General features: G+C 41.4%; 1 protein-coding gene and 1 long non-coding RNA gene across 2 annotated transcripts in view; one reads left to right on the top strand and one right to left on the bottom strand.

The window, feature by feature from the left end:
• LOC117270754 (uncharacterized) overlaps positions 1 to 4,805 on the bottom strand; it is a 111,716-nt gene extending 106,911 nt beyond the window's left edge. Inside the window, exons 1-2 of the long non-coding RNA XR_013493131.1 lie at positions 4,697 to 4,805; positions 2,029 to 2,146 (exon numbers count right to left, since the gene is read on the bottom strand). This is a non-coding gene — a long non-coding RNA (uncharacterized LOC117270754). The remainder of the gene's footprint in view (positions 1 to 2,028; positions 2,147 to 4,696) is intronic.
• Positions 4,793 to 16,199, top strand: ccm2 (CCM2 scaffold protein). The gene is made up of 10 exons (XM_033648566.2): positions 4,793 to 5,204; positions 9,672 to 9,848; positions 10,011 to 10,094; positions 11,025 to 11,208; positions 11,315 to 11,451; positions 12,076 to 12,211; positions 12,320 to 12,377; positions 12,496 to 12,631; positions 12,719 to 12,857; positions 14,950 to 16,199. The coding sequence occupies exons 1-10, from the start codon at positions 5,175 to 5,177 to the stop codon at positions 15,243 to 15,245; spliced, it is 1,377 nt and encodes a 458-aa protein (XP_033504457.1). The 5' UTR covers positions 4,793 to 5,174; the 3' UTR covers positions 15,246 to 16,199.
• Positions 16,200 to 17,076: the final 877 nt, after the last annotated feature.

The following is a 17,076-nucleotide window of genomic DNA, read 5'->3' as shown; positions in this document are numbered from 1 at the left end:
AATATAAAATGTAAGTAAATTGTTTCATGGAATCCCAGTTCTTTAAAAAAGCAAAACTGATGTCCTATTTTTGGGAACAATATGAATATTATTAATAACATATGGTGCTAAAGTTCTTTTTGTATGTTTTGGTTTTTAGATGAAAAGAGAAATATTATGCTGAAAATGTAATGTTAAGCCTTACTGTAGATTCATATATCAGACTGTTCATCCCAGAAGAGAAAAATAAATATAGTATTTGAAAGTGCAATATATCGGTGCTGTATTCACATGCACGTCTCACATTTCAACGGATGAAAGCAGCTGCAACATGTGGCCCACACACAGTGAATGTGTCCTTACATAATGCTTGTGATCGGTTCATTTAGCTAATTAAAGCCCTGCACACTCACACAGGTGTTTTCATTTACTTTGATTAGACCGTCACAGGTTGAAGTTGTGTGGCTGGGGATTACTGTATGTGGTGACACCAAAGTGATGCATGAATATAAATGATCAAGGAAAGTGAAGACAATGAGAGAGATGACAGTCAAGCTGAGAAAAGGCCAATCAGGCATGATAAGTGAAAACACTTGTGTGGTTTAACCGTCTGTGGAACAGCTTTTAACATGGGTGCACTAAATGAAATCATTTTGCACATCAGTGATTATTAAGTAATTTCTTTTGCACAATGGAACAATAAGTAAAATATAGATGTTAAGATACTTTTTTCTCTACTTGCAAAAGCAGTTCTCGGGTCAGTGGACTTAACCAGAGGATGAGTCTGGTCAAATGTTGGTATTATACGTCTCTACGAACCACAGATAAGGTACATTTGTACATTATTATGTAGCGATTACATTAAAACTTTATATTTTAACAAAGCTGTGGTTAATGTGTAGTTAGGTTTAGCCACAAAAAACACTGGTTATGGTTAAAATGCCAAACTGGTTTGGCTTAAAATGGAAAAGCAGCAATGTCTTGGTAAAACACAACAGCTTTTCGTACCACTATTCCCAGTGGAGAAAACCGTGACAGGTCACTACAAAACTAAAAAGCTGCTGGAAGCACAGGGACTGGTTGCTACAAAACAGGTTTACTTGTTTGTTGGTCTCTAACAGTCGCCTGCTGCTTTGCAGGCATCTCATCTAGGTCAGTGGTTCCCAACTGGTCAGGCTACAGTGTCAAGACTTTTCCTTAGTCATTAGTTCAAGGTCCCACAGTTTAATACATTCAGCATCATATTTGCATTTGGCCATGTCGTTGAGCTAGTTTGCTGTCTCTCTGAAGTAGCTGTCAGTTACTCTACAGCAGAAAACAGCACTTCAAAATAAAACCTCTGTGCTGAAAATTAACTGTACTTAAAAAATATTGTGTGTTTCTTTTTTACAAACTTGACATGTTTGCGAGTCACTTGCAGCCCATTCAGAATGGGCCTGCAACCCACTTTTGGACTGCAACCCACCAGTCGGGAACTACTGATCTAGGTGACAACCCCAAACCTAACCCTGGCATTTCGTTTAGGTGACGCACCATACACCATCTGCTCCACCTCCCAATTACAAAGTCAGCTCATATACTACGTCATGCTAGAAACGATTTGATGAAACACACAAAGGTAACGTATTTGTGGTTTGCAGAAATGTACACTGCCAACATTTTCTTCTGGCGATTGGGCTGGTCTAGAGTCATGCTTTGATGGGTGAAATTTTAAAATCTACAATGTAACTCTATTTTTCTATACTGCACATAAAATATTATCATTACCTACACTGATGCTACATGTATTACTATTTGCACCTGAGTTAATTACCATTACACATAACACATTCAGACCCAATATCTGTAGTTTAGCACTAAGTAATTACAATTTGCCTAAAAAAAATCACAATTCACATAAAGAGGGCATCAACAATCAAAATGACGTTTCACAAATAACTGATACAACTCCCTTCACCTGCTTTATACACAGGTTTAGAAAATGAAGACCGATACATATGATTAAAATGTAAATACCACTGACAGTTACTGTATGTGTACAGAGCGTACCCGTCTTTTTGTGACTGGTCTCTTCATCGCTCTCGTATCCTCTTGCTGTATTTGCGCATGTTTTCTTTCTTTCTCCACTTGTCCCATCTGCCTCTCTTTGTTGTCGTCGTTCTCCTTTCTAGCAAAACAAGGAAAGTAAATGGTAACTGTAAACAGAGTTTTTTACGCACTCAATTGATACATTTCTCCCAAATTTTGGTTGCAAATTCATTAAAGTACAATAGTGACTGAATCTCCTTTTCCAGGATAACCCATCCACCTCACAGGTGTGGCAGATCAAGATGCTGATTACACAGCATGATTACTACCCAGGTGTGCCTTGGGATGGTCACAATAAAAGGCCACTCTAAAATGTGCAGTTTGATAATACAACACAATGCCACAGATGTCCCCAGTTTTAAGAGAGAGTGCCACTGGCATGCTGACTGCAGGAATGTCCACCAGAGCTGTTGCCCGTGAACTGAATGTTCATCTCACTACCATAAGCTATCTCCAAAGTCGTTTCCATGAATATGGCAGTACATCCAACTGACCCAAGTCAAGATCATCTGAGACCAGCCACCCAAACAGCTGCAGTTAGTTTGAACAACCAAAGAGTTTCTGCACAATCTGTGAGACACTGTCTCAGAGAAGCTCATCTGCATGCTCGTCATCCTCACCAGGGGCTTGACCTGTCAGCAATTCCTCATCTTAACCGACGTGAGTGGGCAACTGCTCACCATCGATGGCGTCTGGCACTTTGAAGAAGTGTTCTTTTCACCGATGTTCCACTGCACCAGGCAGATGGCAGACAGCGTGTAGGGCGTTGTGTAGGCGGGTGGTTTGCTAATGCCAACGCTGTGTACAGAGTGCCCCATGGTGGTGGTGGGGTTATATGGTATGGACTTGCATAAACTATAAACAACGGCAGTTTCAATGCACAGAGATACTGTAACGAGATCCTGAGACCCATTGTCCTGCCATTAATCCGCCGCCGTGACCTCATGTTGCAGCACGTTACTGTTACATGGTCCCATGTTGTAAGGATCTGTGCACAATTCCTGGAAGTTTAAAATATCCCGGTTCTTACGGCCTGCATACTCAGCAGACATGTCACCCATTGTGCATGTTCGGGATGTTTTGGATCAGCATGTACAACACCGTGTTCCAAATCCTGCCAAAATCCAGCAACTTCACACAGCCACTGAAGCGGTGTGGGGAAAAAAAATTCATAGGCCACAACAACCTGATCAACTAGCAAATAGTGGTCACACCAGACACTTACTGACTCTTTGTGGTATTTGTGACCAAAACAAATGCATTTCTGTAGCAGTCATGTGAAATCCTGATTGATGTCCTTTTTTTCTTAAGATAAAACTGCACATTTTAGAGTAGCCTTTAACTGTGACCACCCCAAGACACACCTGTGCTGTAATCATGCTGTGTAATCAGAATCTTGATCTGCCACACCTGTCAGGTGGATGGATTATTTTAGAAAAGGACAAGTGCCACTGACACAAAGTTGCGACCACAATTTGAGAGCAATGTATCTACTGAGTGCATAAAAAAGTCTTAAATCTTTAACTTAACCCTGTGAAAAATTGGAGCAAAAACAAAAGTGCATTTAAATTTTTGTCCAATGTAGGTGTGCTACATCAAGGGTATGGCTTTAAAAAGAAAGGTGCCACTTGTACTTTTTCCTGATATTAAACATAAAAATTTTAGCTGTGAATAAAAGCCTATTGTTTATAGGGTTATTGAGTGATAAACAAAAAAACAAGTTGCCATAAAGTTGTTAAAAGCGGCAAAACAATTTGAGAATTTAGGGACCGTTCTTTACTTGTCAGAGAGGGGGGTTGCTGAGGTGTGACTTTTTTTTTTTTTTTTTGGTCTAGTTTTTCCCCAAAACTACAAATATTTTCCTTGAGCCTCCCTGAGTGACTTGGGGAAAATGCATGACCCTCCCTCCGCGAGAAATTAGTTGTTAGATTTTAAAAAAAATAATTAAAAAACGTACCCTTTAATGTTTGAACATTAAAAGTTGAAGACAAAAGTCCGATTTTTTTTAAATTCTTGTCATACATGCTGGTTAGTTAGTGCAGTTTATTTTTGACAAAATTTAAAATGAGACATTTAAAATAAAGTGATTTATAAGAAATATTATTTTTTTAAGCATAAATTTGGTTATGTTTTCCTCGGACGGAAGTGTTCATCCCACACATTGCGTTAAAGGACTGTTGTAAATTTAAAAATCCAATGATAATTTCTGTATTTACAGTTCCAGGCTGTGATAAAGTGTGTAATTTTACACCAGATTTTTTTTTAAAGAAAACACGACTTTTGTAGGTTTACATAGGTTTGGAGGGCATGTTTTCTTTAAAAATTGGCAGTAATATAAATAGAAAATACAGCCATTTAAATTTGTATGCCCCTCTCCAAGCCAAAGTAAAACACAAGTTGCTCCCCAGTGCTAAGCAAATTATTTGACATGCCTCCCCCATTTTGAACCACCCCTTCCCTCTCATAAGTAACGAACAGTCCCTTACATCAAAGAAATGTTACAGTGTAGTCACTGATGCACTGACCAACCCTTGTCCGTATTTATAGCTATAATACTTTGCTCTGAAATATGTCTCTGTTACCTAATACAATTATATGTATTTTAATTATAGTTTTTTTATCATATTACCTGAAAAGCAGCCCATGAAGTGACAACTACCGTTTTAAAACTGCCTCTGCGGTGATACCACTATCATTAACAGTAGCAGCTGTTTTGGTTTGAGCAAAGCAAAGCATGCTGGACCAGCTCAACGCCCAAAATGGCGGCACGATTGAAAAGTTTTGCCTGTTTTATCCGAGTTTGTCTTCTCAACAGACTATTTCTTTAGTCGTGTTAGCGGCAGTGAAGCGTACAGTTTTCACACGGGTGGCACGCCGACTTTTTTTTTCTAACGGTTGTGGAACGAGTCAAAAATCAGGATGGCGTTTTGCTATCAGCTCAAATTCGGGCATCACTTTGCCAATGCTAGGCTAGGCTAAGCTAAGCTAGGCTAGCAAGCTAACTACTTTCAGATGAGTGCTGGTTAAAAAAGCTTCGTTAGTTATGTCTTGTCTCACCTGGGTGTCCACGCTGAACTGAATATGAAGAAGAGGACCTTTAAATAGAAATGGAGGATGATGTGAAAAAAGTGAAGAAGGTAAGCCGGGCAGTTGACAGAGCTAACGTTACTTTTTTTTTGCACAGCAAGTTGACTAGCTAGCTAGCATGCTAACTTACTAGCTTGTCAGACCGGGGTTAGCTTAGCCGTTAGCTGGCTAAGTTTAGCCGTTAAACATCAGCGGACAGGGGCAAAGCACGTACGTTAACACACTGACAGATTTACAGACGTTTTAATCAGGCAGTTTTACTTAAAATAAGAGAAATGTGTAACTTACTGAATAGATATTAATGCTAAATAGAGGTAACGGTAAGTTAGGCGCAACAGATTGAGCCTAGAAAGCGAGTGAAGTGTTGTAAGTTAACTTTAAACGTTACCGGTATATGGTCAAAATTACTGTGAGCTTATTGATGTTTTTATTTTTGATAGTTTTCATCGTACCAACTTCATCACTCTTTTCCCTGTTGTATGTGTGGTCCAGATGTGTTCAGATCCAGTGTGTTAAGTTAAACGTAACGTAATTAAAAGGAAAATGTCGGCCCTTGTTGTGTTAATGAAGCTAATGGTTTATCTGTTGTGGGATTTCAAACAGTGAGAACAAACCGCAGTGACAGTGTTCTTTAAAACGTAATGAAAGCACAACCAGGTTTCCCAGAGTAATAACCCCCGTTGTTATGTGTAGGCGTGGGTCATGGAGGATCTGAGTGCTCACCATCAGCTGTCAAAGGCAGCGGTTATCAGTGTCAGTCATGCTAAAGGGAATCAGCACCCTTTGGTTGTGCTAACCATCCTGCTTTGTCTCACACATACACTACATACACATGCTACCCAAATGATCCCCTGTGATATGGAGACAGATCGGCATGTTCACATACACGGCTGACATTTCTTTTATCTTTGTGTGGTAGAACAGACACAGGAGACTCTGCAGAGGGAAACCAAAGGGCACCATATCTAGGCATGACATGACATGACATGACACTGACAAGCTCTCACAACCTGAGAAGCATGATGAGAAGTGAAGTGTCTGAGGTTAACATCTTTGCTGCGATTGAGCTGGTTATTACATCATTTTTTCCAGGACAAAAACACTAATGGTGCTTGTGAGGTAATTCCACCTCCTCTTGATATGAAGGGAAATTTTGACGGAAATGAAATGATATCCTAGTGTTAGGAGGGTTTGTTGTGGCAAGGAAATGTTTTTGTCAGCAATGGTAACCAAACCAAACTCTGCACACTTTGATAAGGCATAACATTAAAACTTTCTTTCAAAAATACCTTTATTACTAATAAGAAGTCTCCTACTTATTGCCAGAAAATGGATAGATTTGAAGTAAATATATTTACTCACTTCGCTAGATGCTTTGTAGCTTTCTATAAAGATGGAAATGACTGTTTTCATTTTTATAAAACAGGTTATGACCTCAGTTTACCACCTGTTAAGAAATGATGATCTCTACTTTTAATGATCAGTGTCACCGGTGCTTACAGTTCTTGTGTGTGTCACTAGGTGGTGATAATGAACAGCATTTGGCCCAGATGTCTTCTCTGTTTGAGTATTATAATTACACAGGTTTAGGTGAAAGCTCAGACCCCTTCATATGATGACATGATACAGTATTACTTTCACTTTGCGAACTGAACTCAATTAAAGTCTGGAAACTGTCAAAAGTATGTGGAGAAGTTTATCTGACAGCTTGACTCACACATGAGCTTGCTTTGAGTCCAGCTGGACGGGCAGTGTCTTTCAAACATGAACAAATGAAGAATAAAGAGCATCCTTATGTGACAGAAGTGCTGCAATTTAGATCTAGAAAGGCGGAGAAAGATCTTAGCATTTTACCTCATCAGTGTGGAAAATGTAGTCATAGTTTTTAGGTGGTTGGGGGACAAATAGGAGTAAGATTTGGATAAGTATAGCGATACGCAAAAGCCAAGGTTCGGTTGATACCCAGGTGTAAGAGTCACAGTTCAGTGGGAGTTCAGTACAGCAGGAAAAACAGAAAGCAAATGCATTCGGATATATTTATTTTAATTTATTTTAAACAGACAAAAGTGGCAAAGACAGACAAAATCCTGTAGCTGGGGACTTGGGTAGCATTTTTCCCTCTGGAAACTTTATTAGACTGTTTTCATTATTTAAGAAAAAAAACATTTCAAACACTTTGGTATTACACTGAACAAACACTTACCCAAAATCCAACAGGTCATAATAGGCTGTAAAACTGTAAAGCACTTCTTATGCTATGAAATTGAAAATACCAAATAAATAGAGTAATAAAAAATCTTGTGCATTAGGAGGAATGTTCAATTAGTTCAGTCTTGGCTATGTTTAAGCACACATCGTCCTTGTCTTATACTTAATCTCCTTTACTGACCGGGAAGGCGTAGGCGGGTCTTACAGCTCTGGCGTTCGCCATAGTGTGACTGACACTCACCAGTCCCCTTGTTGTGCTGACCTCAGCGTATGTATTAATGGCTAAAAGTTTCCGAGCGAAACTCAAGTCTGTGAACTTTGGTTAAACGCGTGCATCAGTCTACATTCTGTGTGTTGTGCTTGAGGCAGTGTGCACTGAATCCTGATCCCCATACCATGACGATTCAGCACGAATACAGGAACTATAACAGCCTTATAGATCACTATTATTCTGTATGAACATTCTGAGTATTCCTGCATTGTTCTCAAGTGTGAGAAAGATGGAAAGTACACCTGCACTCATTGTCTCTGTGTGCCATCACAGCACAAGGAGACAGTACCTCATCCTCACTTAGGTTTCTTTGTAGACTCTCCCCAAACAGACACTTGTTCATCTTGAGGCCATTCACTGGGGTCAACCACAGTAGCTTCCGTCTCACATTTCACAAGGACAAGCCATAAAATGTTAATGCACTTGTCTTCAAGAGCTGCGTACTGTTAAATAATGCACTGGTCATTAGTCGTGCGCTTCTATGGAGTCATGCAGGAACCAAAATATAGGTGTGATGTGAGAGTCAGATACACCTTTGTGACCATTTGCTGCATTCACTGTTGATTACTAAAGTAACCCTTTCGTTTTTCTGTTGTAGATATTGCTAGGAAACCTATTTTTTTCTGGATTTTTATGCTTATAATTTTGACATTGGCCTTTTCATGAGGTGGCTGAAAAACAAAATAAGTTGTATTGAACTACATCAGATCATCTGCACTTAAATCTGCAGTATAAACAGCCCTGCAGACTTGAGCTCTGTGGTTAGCATAATAGAATACACTACATCTGTATTTCTGTGGCTTTGCAGTGATGTGTGTGGACCTTCATTTGCAGAGCTGAGTCCTGAGTGAGTGATTCAAGACAGTAAATCATCACATCACAATAAAATATGAAGATCTGGAGCAACAGTGATTATCACCAGACATGCTCTCTTTTGTCTGTCTTCAATCTGTGAAGCAGTTTTCAAAACAACATGAAAAAGCCATTTTTTTTAAGAGTTTCAATATTCAAAGCATGAGCGCATGTGCCATCACAGGAAGTTGTGGCTAGTCCCCTTCCTGTTCTTGCGCCTGAATACAGAGACACAGACACTTCCCTTCCTCTGTGAGGGGGGTCACACCCCTCGCTGTGTTTGATCCTGTGCGTCTGTCACCAGTTGGCAGCTGTCACTGTGTGTGAGCGGACGCAACAGGTGACTAGTTTACACAGTGCGAGCGTAGCAGCATCAGTCGCAAGGCAGTGCGCTTGCCGTAAGTAGGCGACTCTTCTTGCGAGAGGGTTCATGGAGAACGAGGTAGGCTTTTTAAAAAATGCTTTGAATATAGAAACGCACTTGAAATGGTGTGCACAGCCTTGACGCCATTGATGAAATGTATCAAGGTTTTGATTAGCATACTTGACTGAGGACTTAACAGTGCTATAGTTTTGACTTTTAAAAGGTGATACAAGGGCTAAAGAACGATACAATTCTCTCTTGTGACACATCTGTGGTGGTTGTTTTGAGGTCAGTGTTGAGATGTGGTTCTCCTTCATGCTTTATACTGACTTCCACTGCAAACCCCTCCAGTATTGCAAAATGCAGTTTCCTTTTGCACATGCTGTTGTTGACATTTGAGCAACACGTATTGGGTAACATGGAGGGCTTTGCATCTGCTGTATTACTCTGCAGAAACTAGCACCATCAGGGGAAGCAGGGTCAGCAGAAATTACAAGGCATACTGTACTACAGTCAACAGTTTGATATAGTTTCTGCTTGGTTTTTGAGGGGGAACATTTAACTTGTAGCTGGGTTTGCTTTACTGTGTTGCCAGCCCTTTGCAGCTACCTCAGATGTATGAAGTGGATGTGAATAAGCCCTGTAATTATTCGTGATATACTGCTTCATAGAAACAGATGATGCCAGTGGTTTATAATTTAAAGAGTATGAAATGCTACATATCCACACAGATTGCGTTTCACCTCTTACTGCATTTCGTAAGGCGGCTTGACAGTCTTCTAATTTCTTTCAACACCTGTTCTCTTTGTCTTCATTCACTAGCCTGGTATCGTGTCTCCATTCAAGCGAGTCTTCCTGAAAGGAGAGAAGGGGAGAGACAAGAAGGCCCAGGAGAAGGCCACTGAGCGCAGAGCGCTCCACACCTTCTCGCTCTCTCAGCCTGACCACCGCATCGACCCTGACATCCTACTTAATGACTACATTGAGAAGGAAGTCAAAGTGAGTGTGACTAACAGAGATGTAAAGTCCCTACTCAAGTGCTAAAAATGCTTTAGCACTATTTACTCGGGAGGAGATGACGATATATTAGGCTCTGGTATGGTTTTTTTACTCGTGTGAATGTACATCTCTGAGTAAAAAGTTTGTGCATGTCCTTTCCAGTACTTGGGGCAGCTGACATCAGTTCCAGGATACTTGAATCCATCAAGTCGCACAGAAGTACTGCAGCTCATCGACAATGCAAGGGTACGTAACTGATGTAACATGATCCATCAGTTGGTAGAGCTCTCTTTCTTCTGCTTTTCCTACTTAAACTTATTCTAATTCCTCTTACCTGTGCTGTTTATAAATCTTTGGTTTTAATTTGTTCCCTCATGTTGGAGATACAGGCTGTAGAGATGTCTGCCTTCTCTGCTCAAAGCTAAAAAAGGAGCCCATACATTTGGAAAAACTCAACAGCATTGTCTTTTTGTAGAAATCATGACTCAGTTATTAAAGATAAGTCACAGACCTTGTTGTGAGCAGTTTCATGTAGGAGCTATTGTCTTTCTATGACACCACACCCACCAACCGTATCACCACACAGAAGGAAGTGTGTATCTACGCATGGACGAGAGGCTCAGCAAGGTGTAAACATTAATGGTATCCTCCTTGGCTGAGCTGTAACGTTAGCTAGCTCAGTGGTGCTAGGTGAGCTAGCAGTAAATGCACGCATCCTTCTGCACAGTTGTATGTTTGGTGGGTGTAGTTTTATAGACAGAAAATAGTTCCTCCATGAAACTGCTCACAACAAGGTCTGTGGATTATCTTGAGTAGCCTTGAGGTTTTTTTTTTGTTTTGTTCTGTTTTTTTTTTTTAAACATATTTTTTTGCTCCTTCAAGCACCACATACTGAGTGCCATCTAGTTCCATTATATTCAAGAGAAGGCAGACAGGCCATTATTCCAGTACTTGGCAACTCACACCAAAATAATCTGGACTGATAAATAGCACTACAAGTAGGAGGAAAAATGTGTGCTTTTGAATTTGGGGTGAACTGCCCCTACAGTTGATAAAGGCTTTAATGCTTCTGCTTATTCATGGTGAACTCTAATAATAAAGTTGTCAGATATGGTATTTATAATTTATATCATACAAGGGATGATTACCAACATTTTATGCCTCTGTGATTCTCAGAAGTCCCATCAGTTGGCAGGCCAGCTGACAACAGAGCAGGATGCAGTTGTGAGCTTGTCAGCGTACAACATAAAGCTTGTACGGCGCGATGGGGAGGACATCATCCTGAGGGTGCCCATCCATGATATCGCTGCTGTCTCCTACATCAGGGACGACTCTTTGCACCTTGTGGTGATCAAAACAGGTAAAAGAAAAACATTTAAAATTGTCCAAAGTAGTGTTTGCTAAATTGGCAGAAGTTCGGCATTTAAATAATCTCATTTGACTGTGTATCTTTCTCTGTTATTCAGCCCAGGAGTCGGGAGGTTCTCCTTGCCCTAGCTCGTGTCCCGATCTCAACAAGTCTCAGACCCTGAGCTCCTTGTCAGAGAGCGGAGCTGTGCTGGTGGAAGTCTGCTGCCTGCTTGTGCTGGCTGTGGATAACAAGGTATTACTTTGCATCTGCGACTATGTTTCCAGTATCCATGTTTGGAGCAGCTAAATGGAAATCTGTAGAGTTTGTTTCTTAAGTTAAGTTTCTGAGTGGGACCCCATTTTGTTTATCAACACACATGCACTTGTGGGTGACACGAAACACAGTCTTACCAATGGTGCACAATATTACACTGATAAACAGGTGACAGTAACATGGCAAGATAGGCTGCAATACACCAACAAAGACAGGGAAGAAGAGGACTACAAGGGAGTAACACTGAATATAAACAGGACTTTTTTATACAAGAAAACTCCACAGGGGCCCTTTAGTGTCTCCAGCAATTCTAATAAAAAATATTCTTTTGCCAGTACAGTGAGGATGACATTGACTTCTAGTTGCCAGCAAGTTGCCAGGGTAATGAAATAAACTCGGAACTAACCACAGTCTGAAGAGTGCTGTGTGTACAAAGAGCACAAATGGTCGATTTCATAACGCACTTCAGTCTGCAGTCTCAAACAGGGATGTGTGTGTGTGTGTGTGAGATGTCAAGATAATGCTGACAACTTACTTTTTAGTCCAGTCCTGAATTAGTCTCTGCAGAAATGTGTATTAATAGCTAACTTTGTTGTCTTTCAGGCAGCAGCAGAGGAGCTGTGTCTCCTGCTCAGCCAAGTCTTTCAGATCGTTTACACAGAATCAACCATCGACTTCTTGGACAGAGCCATTTTTGATGGAGCAACTACGCCGACCAGACACCTCTCTCTGTACAGTGGTAAGGGAAAAACTGACTGCATAGGAGTTTAGAGAGTTTAACCCTCTTCTCAAGCTACTTTAGTTTCAAAAGTCAAGTATAAAGCTGTCGAAATGTACGTTTTTGCAGATGATTCTTCAAGCAAAGTGGATGTTAAAGAGGCCTTTGATGCAGAGGCCAGCACATTGTAAGTACACAGTTTGAGTCCTACCTTGATGGTTCTGTTCTCAGTGATTCATTAAAATTTTGACACATCTCTGAAAGTGTTTTGCTCGTCAGTTACAAGGGGTGCATTCTTCTTTCAGTCCTTTCCCGGGCTCTATGGAGGCAGAAGGAAACTCTCCGTCAGCATCCACCCCAGCAACCCCTCAGACGAAGACCGCGAGTGAAGGAGAGCTCAGCACCACTGCTGCAGAGCTGCTGCAGGACTACATGACCACAGTATGACCATGCCACTCTCTTTCTTTGTCCCTCAAGCTACATTAATTCTTGTTTTGATTATTCATTATCTTTTCCCTCCACTTCTAGCTGAGGACAAAACTGTCATCACAGGAGATCCAGCAGTTTGCCACCCTGCTCCATGAGTATCGTAATGGTGCTTCCATCCATGAGTTCTGCATTAACCTGCGACAACTCTACGGGGACAGCAGGAAGTTCCTTCTACTTGGTACGACCACACTACTACCCTTAAATTGAGAAACTTTCTCTTAATGATTTCTCTTAATTTTTTGTTAAGAAAAAAAATAAGAGAAGTCAACTCCAGATGTACAAAATGTTCTTACCATCCAAATCTGGTGGCTGTGGCTTAGAAGGTAGAGCGGGTTCAATCCCTGGCTCCTCTGGGCTGCATGTCGAAGTATCCTTGAGCAAGATCCTGAACCCCAAATTGCTCCCGATGGCTGTTCTATCAGTGTGTGAGTGTGTTAGCAGGTGGCACCTTGTATGGTAGCCTCGGCAACGAGTGTGTGATTGTGTGTGTGAATGTGACTGTGAGTGGTCGGAAAACGAGAAAGGCGCTGTGCAAGTGCAGGTCCATCTACCAGATCTGCTCTTACCCAGGTGTGTTGAATGATGAATCCACTTGATCATAAATTAGAGCCACGTGGCCTGTTAGCACAGGTAACGCCCCCTAAACACTGTACAAAGGCAGGTGTTGTGCCATGTGCCATGCAAATACTCTGGCACACACCCAAGGATTGGAAAGATGCCACCAAAAAAAAAAGGCTGAAAGAAGAAGAACTCAAAGTATTTGTGATTATCCAGATAGTCATTACTGGCATTACAGGAAAATCAAAAACCCAGCAATGGCAAAACATTTGTGATGCTGTAAATGCTGCATCTAAAAGCAGTTCGTAATCCATTCAGACGCTAAGAGCATGCATGATTCAAGGGTTTTATAGTCTTAATTGGAATCAGAGAACAAACAGCAATTTTTTAGCCCACATATTTAATAACCCAAGTGTTGTAATAATTTTAAAACAAAATCAGAATTAGATTTTTGCTTTTTTTCATATTCTTCACATTTTTTTCCCCTTAAAAAGTATTTAAATGTCTTAAATACACATTTACTGATAAAAGGCTTTAAAAAGCATCAAACTGTCTTAAATTCAAATTGGATGGGTCTTATATGGTTTTTATTCACATCACTGTGAGAATTTCAGGTGATGGCGCTACAGAAAACATCATTTTAACACCACAGCCAGGAAGGTAAGAGGGAAATTAACAACTGTATGTGTGTAATGCTCTTATTTTCACCCTCCTCTACACATTTAGATCAGGCAATGAGTCTGTGTCGATAAAATACAGCCTTGCTAGCCAGCCTGCTCATTAGGTTATTCAGCAGTTAGCACAGAGAGTGCTGACTAAACATTTTTGTATAGTCACAAAAAGGCTATACATAGGATTTATATCTCGTTATCTACAGGGACAGATGAGTAGGCACTGTTCGTCAACTCATATGACATATATATGACTATGATGGCAGCGATAGTTGTACGTTTCCACAGCAACGAGTAAAACGATCTTGATGGCTGTCTATCAGCTGCTTACACTCTTTGCCCTCGTAGACGTTACGTGACGACAGTAAAGACGTCACACTCTGTACAACTGAAATTTCTCAAGGGCTCAGTCCGCAAGTCCAGAGGGTGGACATTTTGAGTCCGCCTCTGACTTGACCGCAACTTGCTGTCACCGCCGCCTCCTGCTGCCGCCTGCTCTCGTCCACTTTCCAGGTGAGGCGCAGTTCATGTCAAACGAGCCTCCTCGTGGTAACTAATCACCCACTCTGGGACTGTCCCCCTCTCACACATTGGCCCACACTGGCGGACTCACTCCCTCATTTGACAACATGGGGGAAAAAAGAAAAACGCCAAGTTTACAGGTCGCAAAGGAGCGAGTAGTTGTAAAATATACTCGCACTGACTTAAAAAATGGTTGCAGACTGGAGCCCTGTATATTTCACTTTTTAATGATGTATTTCCATGGCAAGTTTGGTATTAAATTCCATTTAAAGTGGTATTAAAAAGGTCTAAATTTAAACTGTTTATATCTTATACTCCTGGTAACAGTGCTCTCAACCACTCATAAAATTTTCTCTTACCTAAGAAAAGAGCAGATACAAGAAAACAATGGTAAATCCCAGAAATCAATGGGTAAAAACAAAAGAAGAAAAAATTGTTGATGTGAACAAAATTATCTGTCTAAAAAGATGACGTCTTGTTAGACACAATGACCACATACAATATGATGTGTCCCTGCAGGCCTGCGTCCCTTCATACCAGAGAAGGACAGCCAGCACTTTGAGAATTTCCTCGAGACCATTGGTGTGAAGGACGGCCGAGGCATCATCACAGACAGCTTCGGTCGCTACCGGCGCACAGCCAGCTCCGCCTCCGATTCCACCACCAACGGCAACGGAGCAGTCGGAGGCAGCGCCGCGTCAGACGAAGGCCAGGATGCCTCAGAGGGAGACGAATGGGATCGCATGATCACGGACATCAGTAACGACATCGAAGCTCTGGGCTGCAGCATGGACCAGGAGGGAGTGACGCCCTGACACGGCGGACAAAGGGAGGTATTTTTCCCTCAGAGCTGACGACACATAATGAACAGTAGGCATCAGCTGGACGGATCAGATGAAGGTGGTCCTGAGCACTGACCTACGATTTCGGTTAATTGTATTTTCCTCTAATTATCAAGAGGACGCTCCATAGTCCCTACGCACTCAAGGAAAACCTCAACCTATTACCACAAAAACATGAAGTCAACAATTGCACTTAAGCAGACCCTGAAGATGACATGCGGTGTTGGCTATTTTTGCATCTCAGAGGGATTCGTAGCCTCTGATATATTTTTTAAAGTTTGATTTTATACTTGTTTATTGGCAGTATCTGCCACGGCTGTCAGCAATGTAGCGGAAGAGAATATTCCAGTCTGTTTTGAATACCCTCAAAGACTCTGGAGCGTCAACCAGAGGACTGTGTACATGTTTAAGAAGGTTAAGACTGAGGCTGTACTTGTTTGTGCTTTTCTATCATTATAGGTCAATCAGCTTCATCCACCAGGTTTTCCTCATTTATTTCACATTTCGTGTGTTGCTGTGAGAGTGTAACATTTTGCTTTATATATAATTTTGTTTTCCAGTAAGATTTGTGTACCACTTTGTTTTACACTATCATTTTTTTGTTATCAGTGTTTACTCATTTATATATTTTTGCCTTACTCAAACTGACCAAGGAAATGCTGTAAAAACAAAACTTCTCATTCAGTTGCAGCAACTGAGTGGGGACTGTGTTTGACAAAGCCAGTTAGGTTATGGCTGATGTAAATTTATGGTTTTTGTTCCTCTCCTGCAGGTCATCTTGTTATGTCTTGTGACATCACATTTATCTGTCATTGTGCCTTTACACTGCAGTACTGCTGCCAACTGTCTGTCACACACAGACAGGTAATTATGAACTGTAACTACAGTTGTTGAGCAAATCATGGTTATTAAATAACAGCTACTTTACACTGAGTGTCTGTTTCTGTTGTAGAAGTACAAGCATTATTATCCTTTACACCTGTCTGCTGCATTAAGAGCAGTTTGAAGTGAGACTTACCTCCTCATTTAAAGGAGCAGGGAGAGGGATTTAGTGCCATCTAGTGGTGAGGATTACAGATTGCAACCAGCTCAAAATTTTCCAGGTTAAGCCTAGTTCACATCACACGATTTTCACCCTGATTTTGCGTCGCGGAGACTATCGTTATCTTCTGAGTGTCCATACCTGGCGACGTGTGTTTCTGTCATTGGGAGTCTCGCCAACTGCGTTACGACCTGTGTGTGCACACCACAAGATTTCTCCACCGAGCCCTCGCCGACAGAGCCCCAGATAGCGCGATGACGTCACCAAACTTGGAGACAACACATCGCAAAGGCATGGATATTCTTCCCGGTGTTGAATCAGATCTGCCTCCAGGGCCTGGGTCCAAACACATCGCGCTCCCTGTGATCCTGTGGACGCCGCCATTGTTGTTGTTGCTTGTTGGCTTGTCAGTGTTGCCAGATCTGGGAGAGAAACAAGCAACCAGAGCTATGGAAACAAGCCCAAAAGAAGCGACTATCATGCGTTTCAATAACTTATTAGACGGATATATATAGAGGAAGGCAACGTTTAGAGAGCAAGCCCAAATAAGCAACTCCACTTTAGAAACAAGCCCAAAGTCGCGGCTAATAAGCGGACCTGGCAACCCTGCGGCTTGTCCTCCTCACATTTCTTCCGTCCTCCTGTGTGCTGACGTGGGACGTATGCCGCCTCTCATTGGCTGATGCTCTTTGTCAGTCGTGTCACACTTCTCCAGTTTTCTAGCATGCCAGATATCCAGTCCCAGTCACAGACGAGGGGGCG

The sequence above is a fragment of the Epinephelus lanceolatus genome, chromosome 13, assembly GCF_041903045.1.
Source record: "Epinephelus lanceolatus isolate andai-2023 chromosome 13, ASM4190304v1, whole genome shotgun sequence".
Lineage (NCBI taxonomy): Eukaryota > Metazoa > Chordata > Actinopteri > Perciformes > Serranidae > Epinephelus > Epinephelus lanceolatus.
This window is presented reverse-complemented; position numbering and strand designations above follow the sequence as displayed.

Coding starts and splice junctions, on each gene's coding strand:
- ccm2 (XM_033648566.2), top strand. CDS start 5,175: ATGGAGGATGATGTGAAAAAAGTGAAGAAG. Junction 11,209..11,314: donor CCTTGTGGTGATCAAAACAG/GTAAAAGAAAAA, acceptor TCTGTTATTCAG/CCCAGGAGTCGGGAGGTTCT. Junction 11,452..12,075: donor TGCTGGCTGTGGATAACAAG/GTATTACTTTGC, acceptor GTTGTCTTTCAG/GCAGCAGCAGAGGAGCTGTG.